The following is a 22,860-nucleotide window of genomic DNA, read 5'->3' as shown; positions in this document are numbered from 1 at the left end:
GCCGTCACATAGCAAAGATTCTTGTGTTGTGGTGGCAGCTACTGCAAAAGCAACATTTAAAAAAAAAATATGCACAATCTAGGGTTGCCAAGTCCAATTCAAGAAATATCTGGGGACTTTGGGGGTGGAGCCAGGAGACTTTGGGGGTGGAGCCAAGATCAAGGCTGTGACAAGCATAATTGAACTCCAAAGGGAGTTCTGGCCATCACATTTAAAGGGACGGCACACCTTTTCAATGCCTTCCTTCCATAGGAAATAATGAAGGATAGGGACACCTTCTTTTGAGGCTCATAGAATTGGATCCCCTGGTCCAATCTTTTTGAAACTTGGGGGGTATTTTGGGGGGAGGCACTGGATGCTATACTGAAAATTTGGTGCCTCTACCCCAAAAAACAGGGGGCCCCCAGATACCCACAGATCAATTCTCCATGATTTTCTATGGGAATAAATCTCCATAGGGATAACAGAGTTCCCAGCAGATATTTCCCTCCCCTCCCCCCTCTTTCTGACGACCCTGAAGCAGGGGGAGGGCCTTTAAACCGGGGGATCCCCTGCCCCCACCTGGGGATTGGCAACCCTAGCACAATCAATCAACTCTCCAATGGCCAATCACATGACCCTGCCCACTTACTAAAAACACTTGGAGAGCACCTGGAAAGTTGTTAGAGAGCACCATGATGCCCATAGGCACCACATTGGGCATCCCTGGCGTAGTACAAGGTCTATTACTTTCTTACATTTCTGCTTGCCCAAGAGCCTTTTTCACAAGTGGAAATGTTTGGTGGAATCCAACTCCATGGCTACAGACTGTATTAGCATATTCACACTAGTACGTACCCTGTGGGGCTTGCTTATGTAAACAGGCCAGAAAAGAGTTTAAATCTGAGAAAAAGATCTCTTAGAGGTTATTTCTCCAGACTGTTGTTATTTTTAGGGTAGGAACAGACCATCAAACTTGATAACAGTCCATAAAGCCAGGACAGTTGTCTCTGGTCTATTTAAAGATATAGGCATCTTTTTGAGAGATGTTTGCATTGGCGTTGGATGAGTAGACTGTTAAGAATAGAAGGAGGTGAAGTCCAAAATCTGGAGCCAATCAGTTGCCAATGCTTGCCTTAATCGACAGTTCTCATGATTCACTGAACTTGAAGGGGCTTGCTTCTAAATGCTTAGGATCACCTGTTAGAAGGTTAGCCTGCCTACACATTATACTTGTCACATGGAAAATAGCCAGGTGCTGACTGGGAAGAATTCATCAGGCTTCTGGCAGTCAATGAAGACGTAGGGGTTTGTCTTGAAGATATACTAAAGATGTAGCAATTGGATGTTCCTTTTAAGAACATAAGAGAAGCCATATTGGATCAGGCCCATCCAGTCCAATACTCTTTCACACAGTGGCCAAAAAACCAGATGCCATCAGGAGATGCACTAATGGGGCCAGGACACTAGAAGCCCTCCCACTGTTGCCTCCCACCAAGCACCAAGAATACAGAGCATCACTGCCCCAGACAGAGTTCTATCTATACTCTGTGGCTAGTATCCACTGATGGACCTCTGCTCCATATTTTTATCCAATCCCCTCTTGAAGCCTTCTATGCTTGTAGCTGCTGCAACCTCCTGTGGCAGTGTTGTCTTGCTCAACTAATCTTCCCTCATCTCATTCTTTACAATTGCAAAAGGAAATAAGCTGAGAGAATCAGAGACACCAGGAGGAAAAAACCATCAGCTTCTTATTCTTCCCGAAAGTCAGAACCTTGCTGCTTTTTAATCAGTGTAGTATGTAGCCAGATTCTAATGACCCTGTCAGAACTAACAGTCTATATCTCAAGTAGAGTTCTACTTCCACATAACCAGGTCGCAGCCAGTTTAAACTGAAAACTTAAGTTGTGACCAAGGGGTTATTATACCTCTGGGAATGACAATTCAAGATGACAGGTGTGAATTTAAACAAACCCCAACATCCTGAATCATGTAAAACATGCCTTGAGATGCAAACCAAATCACAGCAAGAGGCTCTGTTATGCTTAAGCACTTTTGAAGAATATAGTTCAGAAAATAACTTCAGAAATCAATGTTTCTGACATACTTGCTATTTTAACTAAAGCTATTTTTCTAAACGGCAAATATAAGCAAGGGTATTGCCTTCTTAGTGGATGGAACTAGGAAATTCAGTGTTTGGCTTATATTTTTTAGACAAATCGTATTAGATACTCTGCAGATGTGTTACAACTTATTTTTTTTTCCTGACAGCCACCTTCTTTAATTCTCAGCACTAATGCCATTAAAGCTATGTAAGTCTTTGTTGGGGGCAAATGAGCCTTATACTATATTTCTGTATCGATGGAGCATTTCAATCACCAAAAACTAGTTAAATACCTCAATCAGTCTCAGAATGTCACTTTGGTACTTGCTGGTTACACAAGCCATTATAACTCTAATATGAAGAACTGTTGTATTTCTGTTTATATTTAACTTGCCTCATGTCAGTGTTGTTATTTCTTCTCCAAGTTTAATAAATTTATTTTCGTGGATCCATCTTGGTATCATTGTATGCTTTATTTGACCAATGGAGTACCAACTCAGTTCAAGGTTTTGGTATTCACCTTTAAGGCCTTGTGCAGTCTGGGACCAACATACCTGCAGGACCATCTCTGATATGTCCCTGGGAGAGCCTTGCATTCGACTGACAACAACTTACTGGTGATCCAGACCCTAGGGAGATCCAGCTGTCCTCAGCCAGGGCCTTTTCAGTCCTGGCCCTAACCTGGTGACACTCTCTGCCAAAGAGTGTCATGGAAGTTCACTGGGTGACTTTGGGCCAGTCACAAACTCTCAGCCTAACCTACCTCACAGGGTTGTTGTGGGGATAAAATGGTGCTGCAGAATGACATAAGCTGCTTTTGGGTCCCCATTGGGAAGAAATAAAATGAAGTAAATAAAAATAAAAACAGCAAAGACTACATAGTCTCCTTCTGCTGAGACACTGACTCCCACACAAGGTTCTCCGACTGACAAAATCATTCTGAAATTCAGAAGGTGGATTCCTCAGAAGGTAAAGAAGAGACTTAAAACATCAGCTTCATAGAGACACCAACTGGATCTTAACAAGCAAAATTGAGTGGGCAATCTGAATATCATATCAAATTTCTTTCAGTGTTCAGGTCCTGGCTAGGGATGGGCATGAACTGGGAAAATGGAAGATCATCCCGGTTCGTGGGATCTCATCATGAATCTTCCCATTTACCAAACTGGTTCATTTCATAAAGTTTGTGATGCAGACGAATGCCAACCCCCCCCCCCCCCGTAAGCTAGAGCTGCGAAATACACAGTGAGTCTCCAGCTGACTCTCCTCTACCTGCCCTCCAGATTTGGTGAGGACAGGGTTTAGAGGGGCCGAGTTACAGCCCCCCAAAGCAAGTGCCCCAAGGAAAGTGCTCTCTGGGGAAATCACAGCTGATCAGCTTGAGCAGAAGGACAGGTGCCTCAAACACCTCCAACTCCACTGTTCTAACTCCCTCTCTCCTTCTAACTCTCTCTGCCTAACTGCTTGCTGCCAAATAAAAACAGCTGCATGCAGTGCTTTTTTGTAGAAAAACACGAACTCATGTTAGGCCACACTGCCTGGCCTGGGAACACATGGCTGTCACATGTGTTCCTGGAACCCCGGCCAGCCCAGGCGGAGCTCCACTCCTGTGGGCTCTGGCAGAAAAACAGCCCTGGCTGTGTGAGAGAGCTGGGAGTATATATCCATTCTGCTCCCATAGAGCAGAATGGGAGCTCTCTTGTTGGCTGTCAGTGCTGCCAGTTGAGCTTTGGAGGGCCACTATTGGTGTTTGAAGGACTGCAGAAGTCCATCCCCCTGTTGCTATAACAATTGAACGGCACCAACCTGTGTGCCTCATGAACCACACAAACCTCCATAAAAACTATGGCAGTTAATGGGAGATACAATTGCATGAACTTTGGTTCACAAATCATGAACAAGGCAATTTTCATGATGAACTTAGTTTATGATGAGGTTTGTGCCCATCTCAGTCCTGGTTGAATTTTGTCAGACTTCCAAGGTTGTAAAATAGCTGAATGATAAACCAATACACAGGGCAGACTGAGAGGTCAAAACAGCCCTGGAAAAGGACCGTGTCTCATCTCACGACCACAACCTCTTCACCCAGTGGAGGGCTGAAGTCAGTTGTAGAAAAGGAAATGTCACCATGCAGAGACGGGAAGACAGAAGCTGCTGAGCTCTTCCTTGCCAACAGCACAGGATTTTACCTGGTAAAGTAAATGGCTGATCTGCACTGGTCAACAGGGTTACTTATTGCCTGCATTTGTGCAGTGATAACGCTGTGCATCTTGTTTTCATAAATCAAATGCCATCTATACACTACCTTGCATCTCCCCCCAAAATACTACTGAAGATGCTTTTTCCCAAGAAAAAGCAGGGTATATTACAGTATTGTGTACATTATACATTGCATCTTCTCAGTTAAACTTCTGTCCCCGTTCCCTTCTATCTCTCATTTCATAGCACGGCAAAATATGGCTGACCATCATCCTGGAATTTATTGTTCCAATGCATTATAAATAATGCTCATTTTCAACCTTCGTTATCTCATAATATGGTAAGAAGACGAAAAAGATATTGAATTTATATCCCACCCTCCACTCCGAATCTCAGAGTCTCAGAATGGCTCACAATCTCCTTTACCTTCCTCCCCCACAACAGACACCCTGTGAGGTGGGTGGGGCTGAGAGGACTCACAGCAGCTGCCCTTTCAAGGACAACCTCTGCCAGGGCTATGGCTGACCCAAGGCCATTTCAGCAGGTGCAAGTGGAGGAGTGGGGAATCAAACGCGGTTCTCCCAGATAAGAGTCCGCACACTTAACCACTACACCAAACTGGCTCTCAGTAACTTTGAAATTAATGAGAAATCGCATGTTCATTTATTTCATTTATCTACTTATTTAAAACAATTATATACCACCCCTTCAGAGACCTGCTCAAGGCAGCTCAGAATAAAAAACTTAAAACAATTAAAATTAACAACCATTTAAAAACAGCCAAACTCAGATGCATAAAGCACACAAAACTCCAGCTGCATAAAAGCACATTCAATGCTAAAACATAAAACCTTTTACCATGTATTAAGAGGACAGATTTTCCCGCAGTATGAATCAACAGAGATGCAAGCTGTGATTATCAAACCCATAATAACCTCTAAGTTAATTGTACATGATAGCCACAATGTGATTCGACGTCACTACTTTTACATTCACAGATGGGGAGGGAGGGCAGAAACTCTAGGATAAACACAAGAAGATACAAATAATGTTAGTTTCTCTTAGACAATTTGCCCTCCCCTCCCCCCCCACAAAAAAATTGAAATTGAATGACGCATCAAAAAGCAGATTGTGATATATAAGGGATAGAGAATCTGCATCACAAATAAATGAGTTGATGAAGTAAAAACTTCTATTGGCTAATGCAAGCTCCCTGCATGAGCTTGAACAGTTTATTCTATCCCAAGCCCTAAAGTTTTAAAAAATGGAAGTGAAAATTCTGATCCATCTTAGTTCCAGGAATGGAACATACTATTTATAAGAACAATATCATATTGGTACTTTGTTATCCAGATAACAGTTCCCTTACTGGAAGCTTGGTGTACATTATAAGAGTTATCCTTTTCTATCAGTAACATTTTTTTATTATTATTGATATACCAATATAAGCACAAACCTCAATTAGGAAAGAGAATGCACACCACCACCACCCATCTCTCATATCTAGTAGTATCAACAGCAACTGTTAACTTTATCTAGAAATATTTCACCTCTTCTGCAGTTGGAGCTGTGCGGGGGAAATTAGATAATATTTCATAGGGCCAAAGGAATGATTAATGGTGGGTATTCTCTGCAGAAAGGAACACAGCATTGTTCTGCTCTGAAGCAAAATGACAAAACAAGGCTGGGCTGAGATTATGCATGCTTTCTTCCTTGTTTGTGTGATGAATTCAATTACATGGGCTGATCCCAATATATTGCAAGTTTTACTTTAATTTCCTCAAAGCTATTCGTGTTTAGGATTTAGAAGGCAAAAATAGGACCATATATTTAACTAATGCAATCTATTTAAGGTGTTATGCATTAAATGTTTCTACTTGAGGGATTTTCCCCCTGAAAAACTAGATTGGGTCTTGTATAAGGGAACTATTTTGGGTGGCTTTCAAAGACGAAGACATGGAAAACCAGTTCATCAACACCCACGATACCTCACCCAACACCTATATCATAAAACAACATCTACTTCATAACACAATACCTACCTCATAACACAACACTTACCTCATAAAACAACATCCACATTAGTAAACATCTACCTCAACAAGCATCTGCTTGTACAAGGAAGCCCCTGTTTGGCCCCCCCTTCCATTACATTGGTGCAGTTCACAACAGGTACTCTCTTATCTGTGCAATGTGTTCTAATGGTGAATTACCAGAAATTTCATCTGGGGGTGGGCTTTGGCCAGAAGTTCTGTGTGTTTGGGCTTGAGGGGGCCGGGGACCATTGTGGGCATACCTCGCTGGGTTCAGCGTATGTAGGGATCTCTAGCATGCTGCCATGGGTTTACTTTGGGGAGCCCCTGCCGAAACTCTGAGGATGTTTGCCTTTCTGTCCTTCAGAACCTGCCTTTGAAGATTTGGGGATGGCCCTGACAGCTCAACATGTGTTTCCAGTCCTTTGCTGCATAGAAGAATACACTCCGGGTGATAGGTGTGTGTGGACATGTGTGTGTCAGCCCTGGGGAGGGGGCTTGTCTTGTTTGCGTTGTGTAGTTAGAGTGCCTGCCAAGCTGCTGTGGGATTACCTTGGGGAGCTCCTGTCAAAACTCTGAGGATGTCTGCCATTCTGTCTTTCAGAACCGCCTTCAGAGACTGGGGGTGGGGGGGAGGCTGCAAGCATAGAGAAGGTTGTTTGCCTTGCTTCCAGTGTCTGCCCAGATGACGTTTCCCTGTGAGTTTGGTGTCAATGGCTTGTTCCAGAGTCATTCCATAAACTCCTGTAACTGCAACTGTCAGTTTCAGAGAGAACACCAGGGAGACCTTTTTTGGGGATCTGTAACTGGGCCTCAGAAGTATTATCCGCCTCCAACTTGGAGAGACTGTGGAGGAGCAGGGTGAGGTTCACTGTGTGTTTGATGTGTGTAGCTTGCAGGGGGTCCATTCTATAGCCTTTTGAAACCTGCACCTGACATCTCCCCCAAAAGCACTTTCCTGGTGGCATCTTCTTTGGGGGGGGGCATAACTCAGACCCCCAAAGTCCAATCTACACATAATCTAGAGGACTTGTAGAGGAGGATCTGGGGGGCTGGGTCCTCTGTGAATCTGATGTCTTTAGCTTAGACAGGGTCTATTTTATACACTCCTGAACCTCCTGAACCCACAGCTATCATTTCCCCAGAAAGCACTTTCTTGGGGGCACCTTCTTTGCAGGGCACCTTCTTCGAGGGACACCATTTCATTTGGCACCTAATGTTTGAGATGGTTATTGGCTCACAAACTGGGCATGCCGCAGACCAAAATAAACCACATTTTCCCTGTTCATGCCCATCCCTATTTCTGATAGCCGATAAGTGCTCTCCGTATAGCACATAATTTGATAATTACTGCCGAATACACCTCTGTTAAGTAACAACTTGGATTCCTTTCTACCAGTCAAAGTACTCTGTGTTATTCTCCTTGCTCTGTTATTTCACATCAGGCTTAATTAAAACAGAACAGAACAACCTGCCAAACAAAAAGGCAATCAGAATAACCAACTCATTCACAATTTGCCACTTAAAGCTCAGGCTGGCAACAATCAATCAAATGCACCCCCCCATCATACTAACAAACAACCATAAACACAGCAAGCTTTCTTTTTTAAAAAAAAAATCTTTTTTTAAAGTAAATCGAGTACTAAAACATTAAATTTTATGTTTTGGCTCACGAGCAAGTATTATAATGCGGACAACTGTCAGTCTTGGCATTTAGAGAGAAAGCAAAGTTGCAAGACCTTGCTCATTGTGAACAAGCATCCATTTTATTTTGACCCATGGAGGCATGGTGATCTTTTGAGAAAACTACTACTGATAAGCAGTCTTTTTTAAAACTCACTTGCGGTCCTCATTCAGCAGAATACAAAAAAAAATTCAATTCCAGTCCATAAATATTTACAGGCCTCAGATTCAGCGGGAGCTCACAGCTCCTGAACCCTTCTGAGAGTTCCACCTCCTCCTTCTGAGAGTTCCACCTCCCTACCCATTGAATAGTATTGTAGCTGCATAACAATCCCTGGATGAGCTCCCCCACCTATTTTTCTGCAAAATGACCCCTGGATATTTACAACACTATTCTATGTTCTGTTTTGCCGAATCATTGAGTAATTGACTATACTGCTCCAATGTATGGCTTGCAGCACAACATATCGGATGACTAGGGCTGCCAGCTCTGGATTGGGAAATACCTGGAGATTTGGGAGGTGGAACCTGAGGAGGGCAGGGTTTGGGGCGGGGAGGGACTTCAATAGGTATAATGTCATACAGTCCAGTTTCAGAGCAGCCATTTTCTCCAGGAGAACTGATCTCTGTCACCTCGAGATCCGATGTAATAGTGGGAGATCTCCAGCCACCACCTGGAGGTTGACAACCCTACTTGAGATCATCTTTCTGTCCAAACGGGCATCAGGGTCATAAGCTTATGGGACACCACCAAGTCAAAACCCACACTTATTCTGAGTAAGACCATTTCTCTATTAAGTTCAGTATTTCTACTCTATATTGTTGAACCTGTGGGTACCTTTTAGATGCCTTCCCTCCATTTGGAATAATGGAGGACAGGAGCACCTTTTTTGGGGGCTCATAGAATTGGACCTCCTGGTCCAATCTTTTTGAAACCTGGAGATTGTTTTGAGGAGAGGCACCGGATGCTATGCTGGAAATTTGGTTCCTCTACCTCAAAAAACAACCCCCTCAGAGGCCCAGGTACCCACAAATCAATTCTCCATTATACCCTATGGGAATCAGTCTCCACAGGGAATAATGGAGTGGCCAGGTCAGCAGATATTCCCCTCCTCCCCACAGCTTTCTGATGACTCTGAAGCGGGAGGAGGGCCTCCAAACTAGGGGATCTCCTGCTCCAACTGGGGATTGGCAACACTAATTATCAGATCAGTGCAGGGGACAGAGGAGCACTTCCTAGCATGTGTGTGTGTGTGTGTGTGTGTGTGTGTGTGAGAGAGAGAGAGAGAGAGAGAGAGAGAGAGAGAGAGAGAGAGAGAGAGAGCGAGAAAGAGAGAGAATAATGGTATGTTCCATCTAAATGGTGCTCGAATTGCCTTCCTGGGGCAGGCCTGGCAATGCAGGAGAAAAATCTACAGTTTGTAGTGAAAACCTTTCACTCTGAGGTGATTTTTAAAAAATAGAATCAGTGTTTTGAAAAACAGAAACTGGATCCAGAATGTTACAAATATACGTAGCAGCCTTGTTTTGCCACTTCTGAGTGCTGTGTTGTCTGTTGCTCTATCAACGTAAGCACTGGTCACACAACAAATGTGTGCCAAAAGAGCGTGTGTGGCCCTGTTTGTATTCTGTAATCTGCCTTATCCAACTAAACAGGAAATAAAAGTCTGGCCTACTCTTCAAGAATAGTCTGATAGAGACAGTTCCATGCGAATCCTTTCACTGCATGCTCCTCACCTCAACACAATCGCCTGCTCATTTCGGTGGATCGGGACAGTGGTCGGGCGGCCTGGTTCATATACTGGCAACCCTAATTACAGTGCTTCCTTTTCTCTCATACAGGGAAATACACACAGATCTTGTTGTGGCTCACCACAGGCCAAGTTATGTTTCTCTTGAAGAGGGAAGGGGAATGTTTAGTTGTGGCAAAAGTCTAAATGGGATGCTTTGTATTTATTTGTTTGTTTTAGTTATTTATGCCCAGCTTTTCTCCCTAGTGAGGGCCTAAAGTGCCTTACCACCTTGTTCTTTCCCTCTTTTCCCAGAACAACCACCCTCAGGGAAAGTGTTCTGTTCCTTTAATAGAGGCTGAATGTGTGGAAATGGGTGGCTAAAGTATGGAGATAGATAACATCATTTGATAAATAACATCCCATTGAACTTCTGTTAAAGGGCAGAACTTTTTCTTCTTCTCCAGGCTCCTGGCAACCCCAAACCTGTAAGGTAGGTTAAGCTGAGAGACAGCAACTGGCCCAAGATCGATTGGCAAAATTCTATTTTGGATTTTAGCATTTAAAACTTCTTTATGTGACTAGGTATATCAGTTGAACTGAGGGAAATGAAGTTCAAATAGATAATTAGCTTTAAGAATTATGTTTGGAATATTGTTGCCTGAATATTTCCAAACTAGATATTTAAAAAATAGTAAGGAAAAAACAGAAGGGCTTTTACAAGCACTAACAAAAATGGACAGTATTATGACAAAACATTCCCTGTCAAAGATGTATCAGATTTGAAAATAGCAATCCTTGTTTTGTTCACAGGAGCGCAGAGAGATGTCTTGTTAGGTGAAGAATGCATTCAGTTTTTTCAATGGGATTGCACACTGCACCAAAATTGAGACTTATGTGACAGTAATGGAAGTTCCTTGATCCAACATTAATTTTAAAAGAATTGTGCTAATCGGGTTCTAATTCTTAAATTAAATACATGTTTCTTTTATACAGAAAGCACTTGAGTGATCTTGCACATAATTGAGCATGAAGAAAATGAATGCGGTTAATCTGGATAAATTGTTAGATGATTTCTCACATATTGAAAAGGTACTGTTGTATGAAATTAATACCAAACGTTTAGGTTTTTGTGTCATTACTGTGGAATGTGTTTATTTTTATTTATTGAAAATTTTCTCTCTTTCTCTATAGACTTTTTGAGATGTTATTACAGTCATGCATATCAGGAGTTTGCTAACTATGTGCAATGGAAATGTGTGCTACCAACAAGCCACCCAATATGCACAGTCACAACAAATAGGATTGCAAGGTCTGGGTTGGAAAATACCTGGAGACTTAGGGGGTGAATCTGGAAGAGGGCAAGGTTTGGGGAGGGGAGGGGCCTCAGCATGGTACAATGCCATAGAGTTCACTCTTCAAAGCAGCCATTTTCTACAGGAGAGCTGATTTCTGCCAGCTGGTCAATTATAAAAGTGGAAGATCTTCAGGCCCCACCTGGAGGCTGGCAACCCTACCATGCATGTACATCTTGGGTTGCCAACAGACCTGGAGGGGAAAATATACAATATACCTCTAATAGAGGCATAATATGAGTAAATGGGCAACTGAAGTTTTTGATGGCATGGCAGTAAGTAACTCACTTGGTAAATAACACCCTATTAAGCCTCTGTTAAAGGGACAGAACACTTTACTCCTCCAGTTAAGTGGCAACCCAACATAAAGCTTTGATATTCAAAAACACAGGATTTTTGAGGACCAAGGCTGCATGCCCATGGTAAATATGATCATTGCTCTTGCTCATATACTATAGTGACTGATCGTATAGGGAAGATTGTGCTTTTCTGTTATAGTCAGTTGGTATGCTCCTGGTATGCATAACTGTAATTTCTGAAAAGAGCTAATATGATTATGGACAACCGTAGTTCACAATAAAAAAAATTTTTTTTAAAAATGGGGGGAAGGAAGCACAAAAGTTTTCTCTTGTAATCTAAATGATTTCCAACAGAAAATATCAGAACTTCATGGAGAAAACAACCACCTGACTCTTCAGCTGGAAAAAGCAAACAAATTATTAGCCATCAGCCAATCACAAGAAGAACTGGCAAAAGAAAGTGAGTCTTTTTGAAGTGTTTTCCTGCATTCCTATATTTACTATATTTAATATTTTGTATCATTTGTAAATGAATCTAACATGCAACACACTACGCCATAACCAATATTTGAACACAGGCTGTGGCAAATCAAATGCAAGACTGTGATCAGGCAGGCAAAAAGGAGGAGCATATTGCAAAAAACATAAAGACCAACAATAAATTTTTTTTCAAATATATTAGAAGCAGGAAACCAGCCAGGGAGGCGGTGGGGCCCTTGCATGACCAAGGGGTAAAAGGATTACTGAAGGAGGATAGGGAAATGGCTGAAAAGCTGAATGCGTTTTTTGCCTCCGTCTTCACTGTGGAAGATGAGAAGTGTTTGCCTGCTCCAGAACCACTAATTTTGGAAGGGGTGTTGAAAGACCTGAGCCAGATTGAGGTGACAAGAGAGGAGGTCCTACAACTGATAGACAAATTAAAAACTAATAAGTCACCAGGTCTGGATGGCATACATCCAAGAGTTCTGAAAGAACTCAAAGTTGAACTTGTGGATCTCCTGACAAAAATCTGTAATCTTTCATTGAAATCTGCCTCCGTTCCTGAGGACTGGAAGGTAGCAAATGTCACCCCCATCTTTAAAAAGGGTTCCAGAGGAGATCCAGAAAGTTACACACCAGTCAGTCAGACTTCAATACCGGGAAAGTTGGTAGAAACCATTATCAAGGACAGAATGAGTAGGCATATTGATGAACACGAGTTATTGAGGAAGACTCAGCATGGGTTCTGTAAGGGAAGATCTTGCCTCACTAACCTGTTACAGTTCTTTGAGGGGGTGAACAAACATGTGGACAAAGGAGACCCAATAGATGTTGTTTACCTTGACTTCCAGAAAGCTTTTGATAAAGTTCCTCATCAAAGGCTCCTTAGTAAGCTCGAGAGTCATGGAGTAAAAGGACAGGTCCTCTTGTGGATCAAAAACTGGATAGTTTAAAGGAAGCAGAGAGTGAGTATAAACGGGCAGTCTTCACAGTGGAGGACAGTAAGCAGTGGGGTGCCGCAGGGCTCAGTACTGGGTCCCATGCTCTTTAACTTGGTCATAAATGATTTGGAGTTGAGAGTAAGCAGTGAAGTGGCCAAGTTTGCAGATGACACTAAATTGTTCAGGGTGGTGAGAAGAGAACCAGAGAGGATTGTGAGGCACTCCAAAGGGATCTGTTGAGGCTGGGTGAGTGGGTGTCAACATGGCAGATGAGGTTTAATGTGGCCAAGTGCAAAGTAATGCACATTGGGGCCAAAAATCCCAGCTACAAATACAAGTTGATGGGTTGTGAACTGACAGAGACTGACCAAGAGAGAGATCTTGGGGTCGTGGTAGATAACTCACTGAAAATGTCAAGACAGTGTGCGATTGCAATAAAAAAGGCACCCCACTGCTTACTGTCTTCCACTGTGAAGATTGCCCGTTTATACTCACTCTCTGTTTCCTATTAATTAGCCAGTTTTTGATCCACAAGAGGACTTGTCCTTTTACTCCATGACTCTTGAGTTTACTAAGGAGCCTTTGATGAGGAACTTTATCAAAAGCTTTCTGGAAATCAAGGTAAACAACATCTATTGGGTCCCCTTTGTCCACATGTTTGTTCACCCCCTCAAAGAAATGTAACAGGTTAGTGAGGCAAGATCTTCCCTTACAGAATCCATGCTGAGTCTTCCTCAATAACTTGTGTTCATCAATGTGCCTACTCATTCTGTCCTTGATAATGGTTTCTACCAACTTTCCCGGTATTGAAGTCAGACTGACTGGTGTGTAATTTCCCGGATCTCCTCTGGAACCCTTTTTAAAGATGGGGGTGACATTTGCTACCTTCCAGTCCTCAGGAACGGAGGTGCCTCTCCCTTTCCTGCATGATATAGGAGATTGCCTGGCAAGGACATTGCTGCAGCTTCATGGGTCGCTGAGCCAATATCCCATTGCTGATGGACCTGTATAAGCCAAGTTGATGGTGTGCTATCTTCCAGAACTCAGTCAGTGAAAAACACCTCACTCTGCTAATCCTTGACACCTTGGTCTTCTTGAGCAACTCTGGCCCATGCTGTGGAACAAATTGGGAGACATACACCTTATTTATTTATTTATTTATTTATTTGTTAAAACACTTATATCCCAGCTTTCCTTGTGGTTCAGGGTGGCTTTCAATAACATTTTCAGTTAAAACCAAAAAATAAAATAGCAAACCCTAGATCTCCTCCTTCCCCCAGGTGCCTTTATACCCCCTCAAAATCCCTGGCAAACTGGCAGGCTTTGAAGCACCTCCTGAAGCCCCCTCCGAGGAGGGAGGGCTCACCTCTTCCCAGAGCCTATTCCACAGAATCACAATGCCTAGGCTCTGGCCAATGTCAAATGGGACATCCTAAGTGGTGGGATAGCCAAGAGGTGGCCTGCAGACCATCTGGCTCATGTTGCTGAGCTATAAACAAGACAGGCAGGGAGAGGAGAATGGGCTGGTTTGATCTGTATTACTTCTCTGAGTTGATCCCCTTCTCTTGCCGCTTACACAGTTATACAGTCTGTTTTCCTACATCCACATACTGAAGGAAGGCTAAAGTCAGGCACTGAAAAAGCTGATAATTAGCTTCTAAAAGGTTCTGCTCATGGTGTGCAGTCAGGGCTCCGTTTTCTATCAGGAGCTCCTCTGCATATTAGGTCACGCCCCCTTATGTAGCCAATCCTCCTGGAGCTTGCAGTCGGCCCTGTACTAAGAGCCCTAAGCTCTTGGAGGATTGGCTACATCAGGGGTGTGTGGCCTAATATACAGAGAAGCTCCTGCTAGAAAAAGAGCCCTGTAACAGTGCTAAATAAATGAATGTTGTATATTAAAATATACCTCATTCTGAAGTGTTAGAGCTCTTAATAAAATTACATCCAAACAATGCCTGCTTCTAGTTTCAGAATGACCCCAAAGGTTCACAGCAGTGATTTATATAACTACAGTCAACAAACTACCTATGTTGGAGTGCTTACATCCGAGAGTGTGCTCACCTGCTTATCAAGCTGCAAAACCTGCCATTAGGTCACATTTGGTACACCTAGTGCTAAACACTTCTTTGGTCCTACTGCAAGACTGTTAATTGGCAGCCTCTCTTTTTTTTTTCTTGGAAAGGCCTTTAGAGCTGCAAGCAGACACTCACCCTCTGAAGCTTTTCATTCATATTCAAGGATAGTGATTTGAAAATGTTAAAATGCTGACAGTGCAAGTCTGTGCATCTTTCCTCATAAGTAAGCCTCCATTTATTCAATGGGGCTTACTTCCAAAGTAAGCATTCTTAAAGGCTGCAACCTGAACTTACTTGGTTTAGTTACCCGTCTAATTTGTTGGATGAAAACTTCGAATGTTTGCATTCTGTACCGGGAGAAGTGGATGAAATAATAAATGTTATGGGAGGTTTTTTTGTAATTGTGCTTGTATTCTCCTGTGGTATTCATATAGTAGAAAATTATTAAATATATCTGTAGATTAAGAGCAGTCCAATGGTTCTGGATTAATTAACAAAGAAGTGGAGCAATTCCATATACACTAAATATAACATCCATCCTTTAAGTAGGTAAAACATTTGCATCTGTAGCAGCAGAAAAGAGCAAGAATACAGTAGCACCTTAAAGACTAACAAAACTTGTGGCAGGGGGATGAGTTTTCAGTGAACAGTGACTCACAAAAGCTCATACCCTGCCACAAATCTTTAGTCTTTAAGGTGCTACTGGACTCCTGCTCTTTTTTTGCTGTCTACCTATCTTTATCTATTAGCAGCATCTGTGAATAGGTGAAACATTAACATTAAAAAGTAGATTACTACTGTACTACAAAATTCACTTTTCTTAATCCCGTCCCACTTTTCTTAATCCCCCACACATGGAAAATTAAATTCTTCATTTTGGTGCTTGCTAGAATATCATGAGGGTGTAGCTTGCAAACCTGCAAATGGTTTTAACAAGAGAACTGTGATGTTCCTTTAGTGAAAGCAGATATTCACCTGCTGGAACAATCTACCTGCAGAGAACAGGGGTCTGAAACCAGTGCTGTGTACAGGAGGGGGTAGGAAAGGACGGGGGGGGGGGTGCTTTGAAGTTGGACTGAATAAAATATTTAGCAACAATACTGTAGAAAATGAGAAGCAGCCTAGCAGGAACTACAACATTTGCTTTCTGTGAAGCTGATGCAGAGTTCACATTAGGATTGCCAGGTTCTCCCTGGCCACCGGCAGAGGATGTAGGAGTAAGGTTGCCAGATATAGGCTGGGAAACTCCGTTGGAGATGGAGCCTGGGGAGGACAGGGACCTCAGCTGGGTACAAAGTCATAGAGTCCACCCTCCAAAGCTGCCATTTTCTCCAGAGGAACTGATCCCTGTAGTCTGGACATGAGTTATAATTTATGGGGATCCCCAGGTCTCTTTGTTTAGGTATTTACAACTTGCTATAAGAGATTTTGCTTGCTTCCAAGAAGCGGTGCTCAGACAGTTGCTATGTACAATATCTTATCTGACTGCAAACAAAATGATGCTCGCTGCTCATCCAATATCAGGCCAAACTCTGGACCATATGCTAGCGGCTGTGTTCATCCCCAGCCTGTTCCTCCCACCGGCCTCCTCCTTTCCTTCATATGCAGAGCTGATTGAAACCTTCCTTGTTTCAGAAACCTCCCATCAAATGCCAGTTTCCATGCCATCCAAATATGAATGCCTGGCATTTTCTTCCCTACAAACCAGGATTCTGAACAAGGAGGTGGTGGAAGGGAAGAAGGAAACAAGCCAAGATTGACTCTGTCAAACACACACACACAAACCCCTTTGTTTGATTGTGAAATTTGTATGCAACCACTGCTTGGGTGAAAGGAAAACAATGCTATCTGATCTTAGTGTGTGCCTTTTCCTACTCCGCATACTAAAGAAGAACAAAGTTTAGGTTTTATTTCTTGGAAATGTGCCATGTTCTTCAAAGACATTAAAATGCATTGGTCTGCTATATCTCATCAGAATCTGTCAAAGTCCAGATTTGCTACAATTGATGATGGTGTCTAATATCTGGCCTCTATGATGCCCACTGCCATTAAGAAGCTCCAGCTATCCCTTAAAATGGAATAATTTGCTAGGAATAGTCAAAACATGGCAATTGTTTCCTCAGTAAAGAGCATTAGACAAGATATGGTTGAATGTACTTTCCAGCTACCTATAACGTTGATAGTTTTGTTAAGTCACTACCTGTAAGTTGGTTTACTTTTTAAACATTCAGTCCAGGAGTGACCGATGGTAGTTCTCCAGATGTTTTTGCCGACAACTCTCATCAGCCCCAGCCATTGGCCATAGTGGCTGGGGCTGTTGGGAGTTGTAAGTAAAAAACATCTGGAGAGCTACCATTGGCTACCCCTGATTTAGTCTGATCCCATGCAGATTTTCAAAGTAAACTCTCACTTGGGGCTGCCAAAGATGGCTAAAGATCTCTGGGATTATAACTGTAGCTAGAGATTAGTTCACCTGGAAAATTTGGAAGATGGGCTCTATTATACCCCACTGAAGTCCCTCCCCTCCCCAATCCCCATCGTTCTCAGGCTCCACTCCCAAAATCTTCAGGAACCTCTCAAGCTGGAGCTGGCAACCCTACCCCCACCATTTGTTGAATGAATTCACAGACAAGGAAGTGTGCCCAATGTTGCAGCTCTAGTCTGATGAAATCCAAGAACATATATCCTGCAAAATTTCACAGATGTATGGAGGATCACTGCAGGAGTGCTTGCATGCTCCACACATTTTTGAAGGTTATATCCAGTGCGTTCAGAGCATTATTTAAAAGAACAGGGTAATAGTTCTTTTGCTCAAAGATTTATCATAAAAGCTTAACTGTCCTGCCAAGAAGTGGTTCAAAATATACTTCTGAATTTGCAGTGTGTGAAACAGCAAGGTATGTACTGTATAAAGCCATAGTGTAAATATGCATTGTTGTGTCCTAGGTTCAAATGGAGAACTGTTACTTTTGGAGGGAACTGTTACTTTTGGAGGGAAGCTGAACAAGCCAAGCTTGTACTCCACACCAGGGTTCCAGAGAAGGCCTAAGCGTGCCCAATCAGGGGAAGGATTGAAACATAAGTAGCCAATCAACATCTAGGCTCATACTGTACCCTGATAGGCCCTTAGGCCTCTGTAAATAGCCAATCCATGTACATAGTTAAGGTCCAATCAGAAGGGGGCAAGAATTGTATAAAGGAGCGGGAGGTTTGAATAGAGCTCAGTCTGTGTTGGTGTTCCTGAAGTAAAGCTTGCTGAAATCACTCTCCGACTCTGGTCTCTTACTGCGCCGACCCCAGTACTTTACACTGGCGACGAGGATGGGATGCCAGTAAGAACCAGCAACAGAACCAGGAACACGGAAAGGTGGCTAAATCCAAGCCATCTGGGTCCGCACCTCCGCTCTGCGCACACCCCATCTCTCAAGCCGCCCAGACACGCTGCCAAGAATGGAGGCTTCAGCTAACCTCCTGCAGCCCTTTAGCATCGATCGCCCCGAGCTGTGGGACTCGTGGGTCAAAGGCTTCCAGTCATACCTGACCTTCCGGAAGATTACAGAGACTACCATGCAGAGAGCTCTGCTTATCAGTACGTGTGGCACGGAGACCGTGGACTTAGCCAGGGCTCTTCTCCAACCCAGGAAGCTCTCAGAGACGCCGGTGGACGACATCATCAGCGCTCTGGAGAAGTATTTCCAGCCCCAGCCAACCAAGCTCACCTGGCACTGGGACTTCCGACAAAGGACACAGAAGGCAGGCGAAACCACGATGGCGTTCTTGACAAGCCTGCGCCAGGTGGCAAGCCGATGCAGTTTCGCAGACCTCAACGAAGCCCTTCTCGACCAGTTTGTATGGGGCTTGAGGGACGAAAAACTAGTACAGAAACTCCTGTCCCTCTCCGAGTGCGACCTAACAAAGGCAATCGATGTGGCCACCAGCTGGGAGAAGGGCAGATCAGCAGAGCCACGGCTGACAAGACAGGCTACGGCACACCAGATCAACCCTGAACCATCTACAGAGGACTCAGACGAGGACAAAGCTCTACAAACCGGCTATCGTTCAGCAGGAAGGAAGACCACCCATGCCCCACAGGGCATGAGACACAAGACACCACCTGCATGTGCAAGCTGCGGGGGCCAGCACGAGCGAAAGACCTGCCGATTCTGGAATGCCACCTGTCGACTCTGCAACAAGGAAGGCCACATCGCCTGTGCCTGCAGATCCACATCCCGAGCACGCGTCCCGCAAAGATCTGCGCACTCCGAAGGCCAGCCAGACTTCGAGACCGACGCTCTCCACGCCCACCCATACCCGGTACAGTACCTACCCTCGCCAGTCAGGCCCTCCAAAATCCGGGTCAATGTAGGGATCGGGGGGGTGCCCTGCCAAATGGAGGTGGACTCTGGGTCAGCATCATCTATTATAGTGGCAGAGACATTTTTTAAAATCCCCACCAGGCTGAGGCCTCGTCTCAGGGACCCGGGGTTTACCTTAGTGGACTTCCAGAAGAATAAGGTGCCTATCTTGGGAGTGGGCCCAGTCCCAGTCCAATACAAGGGGTTCAAGGGCCAGCTACAAGTGCTAGTGGTCAAGAACCACTTTACAAACCTTTTGGGTCTCGACTGGTTCAAGCCCCTGGGAATAGAGATCAGGGGGGTCAATAAGACTGTCGGAGTGGACTTTAACAAGGTTTGTGAAGAGTTCCCGGCCGTTTTCGATGGCACCTTGGGCTGCTACACTGGTCCCCCGGTTACACTACACCTCGACCCCACAGTGCGGCCTATTAGGCTTAAAGCGCGGTGAGTTCCATTCGCGCTCAAGCCTAAAATTGAGGAGGAACTGGATAAACTGATTGCACAGGGAATATTAGAACCTGTCACCCACGCAACCTGGGAAACTCCCATCGTGACTCCAGTCAAGCCCAGTGGGGAAGTGCGGATTTGTGCAGACTATAAGTGCACCCTCAACAAGGCTCTTCAGGCCCACGCATACCCTGTGCCCATCATCAGCCACGTTCTAGCCACCCTAGCCGGCGCAAAATTTTTTGGCAAGTTGGACTTGGCCCAAGCTTACCAACAGCTGCCGGTGGATGAGGCCACGGCCAACGCCCAAACAATTGTGACCCACCGGGGGGCCTTTAGAGTAAAGCGGTTGCAATTTGGCGTGAGTGTGGCTCCGGGGTTGTTCCAGGAACTCATGGACTCTCTTTTAAAAGGACTTCCCGGAGTCACTCCATTCTTCGATGATGTGCTGATCGCGGCAGCATCGCCTGAAGAATTCGCCGCCCGCCTTAGAGGAGTCCTACAACGTTTTGAAACAGCCGGCCTCAAGGTCAAACGGGAGAAGTGCCTCCTGGGCGTGGATCGGGTGGAATTCCTGGGGTTCTCCATCGATGCCCAGGGGGTCCATCCCTCCGACGCCAAGCTGCGTGCCATTAGAGATGCTCCAGCGCCCACCAACAAGCAAGAACTCCAGGCCTTCCTCGGCCTCCTAAACTTTTATCATGCTTTTCTCCCCCACAAGGCAGCGGTGGCCGAACCCCTGCACCGGCTTCTAGACAAGAACCGACCCTGGGCGTGGGGCCGCCAGCACGCTAAAGCCTTCCAGGATATCAAGGGCCTCCTGATGTCCAACTCCGTCCTTGCCCATTTTGACGAGACCCTGCCCTTGGTCCTTGCATGCGACGCATCCCCTTATGGCGTGGGGGCAGTTCTGGGCCACCGACTCCCTGATGGGACCGAAGTCCCTATCGCGTACTACTCACGGACCTTCTCGTCGGCGGAGCGGAACTACGCCCAAATCGACAAAGAAGGGTTGGCAATTGTGGCCGGTGTCAAAAAATTTCATGATTACATCTACGGCCGGCCCTTTACCCTCTATACGGACCACAAACCCCTCTTGGGCCTCTTTGCATCAGACCGGCAGACCCCTCAGGTGTTGTCCCCACGGGTCCTCCGTTGGTCCATTTTTCTAGCCGGCTACACTTACACCCTAGTGCATCGCCCGGGCAAGGCAATGGGCCATGCTGACGCCCTGAGCCGCTTGCCCTTGCCTGACGTGGATCCCGATCCAGCCCCGGCTCATCAGATCCTACTGATGGACATGCTTCCGGACAGGCCATTGCTCGCCCGCGACGTTGCTGCCCACTCCGCTCGTGATCCAGTCCTCTCCCGTGTCTTGGACTGGGTGGGGAAGGGGTGGCCCAAGGGCTCGACTGGGCCGGAATTTACTCCGTTTGCAGCCCGGAAAGACGAACTATCCACCCACAAAGGCTGCCTACTATGGGGCAACAGAGTCGTCATCCCCAAACCCTTGCAAGACCAAGTGCTTAGAGCCCTGCACGAGGCACACCCGGGCATAGTCCGCATGAAGGCTCTCGCACGGAGCTATGTCTGGTGGCCAGGCCTCGATGCAGAAATTGAGGCTTGGGTTAAAAGGTGCCCGACATGCCAGGTGTCAAGGCCTGACCCCCCACGTGGCCCAGTGCAACCATGGGAATCCACCAAAACCCCCTGGTCAAGACTGCATATGGACTTTGCTGGCCCCTTCCATGGGCAGACTCTACTCATACTAGTGGATTCATACTCCAAGTGGTTGGAGGTGGTCCAGGTGCCCTCGCCATCATCGCAGGCGACCATCACGGCTCTGAGGGCCATCTTTGCAACCCACGGGTTGCCGGAGACCATCGTCACCGACAACGGCACAACATTCACGTCCGCAGTGTTCCGGGACTTCTTAGCCAGGAACCTCATCAGGCACATTCAATCTGCCCCGTTTCATCCAGCCACCAACGGCCAGGCAGAGCGGATGGTGCGCACGGCAAAGGAGGCCTTGAACCGTCTGGGCCCCTCAGACTGGCCAAAAGACTTGGCGTGTTTCCTAATGGCCTACCGGACCACACCCACCGCCTCCACAGGTCGCAGTCCAGCCGAACTCCTCATGGGCCGCCGCATCACCACCCTGCTGGACAAGCTACACCCTGACCGAGCCCCAGACAGGCGACCGGCGCCGGAACACCTTAAAGCCCCCAGAGGGTTCTACCCAGGTGAGACAGTGTGGGCACGGAACTATGCCACCACTGGCCCCACCTGGCTCCTTGGAAAGGTGGACCACGTCACCGGACCGGTCTCCTATGCAGTGACTTTGGAGGGTGGACATCTCCTGAGGCGACACATCGACCAACTCCGTGGTCACCTGCCTGCCGGGGAGCCAAGGTCAGAGGCTCCAGATCCGGACAACGTAAGTCCCCGTGAGCCTGACACAGAACAGGGTTCCGTGGAGCCCGCTTCGGCCCAGCAGGAGGAGACCCCCGACCGCGCAGCTGAACCCAGGTCTCCCGGGGCCGCCGTCCCAGATGTCTCCAGCTCTGCAGCCGCGGAACCACCAACCGAGTCGGAACGCCCAGTCCCCTCGGAGCTCCGACGCTCGACACGAGACCGCCGCCCTCCGGCATATCTCCAGGACTATGTCACCTGATAGCTGGAACTATGGGGGGAGGGGTGTTGTGTCCTAGGTTCAAATGGAGAACTGTTACTTTTGGAGGGAACTGTTACTTTTGGAGGGAAGCTGAACAAGCCAAGCTTGTACTCCACACCAGGGTTCCAGAGAAGGCCTAAGCGTGCCCAATCAGGGGAAGGATTGAAACATAAGTAGCCAATCAACATCTAGGCTCATACTGTACCCTGATAGGCCTCTGTAAATAGCCAATCCATGTACATAGTTAAGGTCCAATCAGAAGGGGGCAAGAATTGTATAAAGGAGTGGGAGGTTTGAATAGAGCTCAGTCTGTGTTGGTGTTCCTGAAGTAAAGCTTGCTGAAATCACTCTCCGACTCTGGTCTCTTACTGCGCCGACCCCAGTACTTTACATGCATAATGTGTTTATTTGATCTTTATCCATTCTTCATGGAGCTCAGGGAGACAGCAAATATAATCCTCTTCTTCCATTTGATTCTCTCAACAACCTTATAGAGTAAATGTTAC

The 22,860-nt window shown here is 45.7% G+C and overlaps 1 protein-coding gene and 1 long non-coding RNA gene across 2 annotated transcripts in view; both read left to right on the top strand.

The window, feature by feature from the left end:
• LOC132569709 (uncharacterized) overlaps window positions 1–2,535 on the top strand; it is a 405,436-nt gene extending 402,901 nt beyond the window's left edge. The window contains exon 2 of the long non-coding RNA XR_009555283.1: window positions 1,855–2,535. This is a non-coding gene — a long non-coding RNA (uncharacterized LOC132569709). The remainder of the gene's footprint in view (window positions 1–1,854) is intronic.
• An 8,187-nt stretch (window positions 2,536–10,722) lies between these two features.
• The window catches only part of CCDC152 (coiled-coil domain containing 152), a 23,176-nt gene continuing 11,038 nt past the window's right edge, over window positions 10,723–22,860 (top strand). The window contains exons 1-2 of the mRNA XM_060236038.1: window positions 10,723–10,820; window positions 11,737–11,842. Of these exons, the coding sequence (XP_060092021.1) occupies window positions 10,758–10,820; window positions 11,737–11,842 (169 nt within the window). The 5' untranslated portion in view covers window positions 10,723–10,757. The remainder of the gene's footprint in view (window positions 10,821–11,736; window positions 11,843–22,860) is intronic.

Source organism: Heteronotia binoei, chromosome 4 (genome assembly GCF_032191835.1).
Source record: "Heteronotia binoei isolate CCM8104 ecotype False Entrance Well chromosome 4, APGP_CSIRO_Hbin_v1, whole genome shotgun sequence".
NCBI classification, from domain to species: Eukaryota; Metazoa; Chordata; class Lepidosauria; order Squamata; family Gekkonidae; genus Heteronotia; species Heteronotia binoei.
The sequence above is the reverse complement of the archived record's forward strand: the minus strand, read 5'-3'. Positions and strand labels throughout refer to the sequence as shown.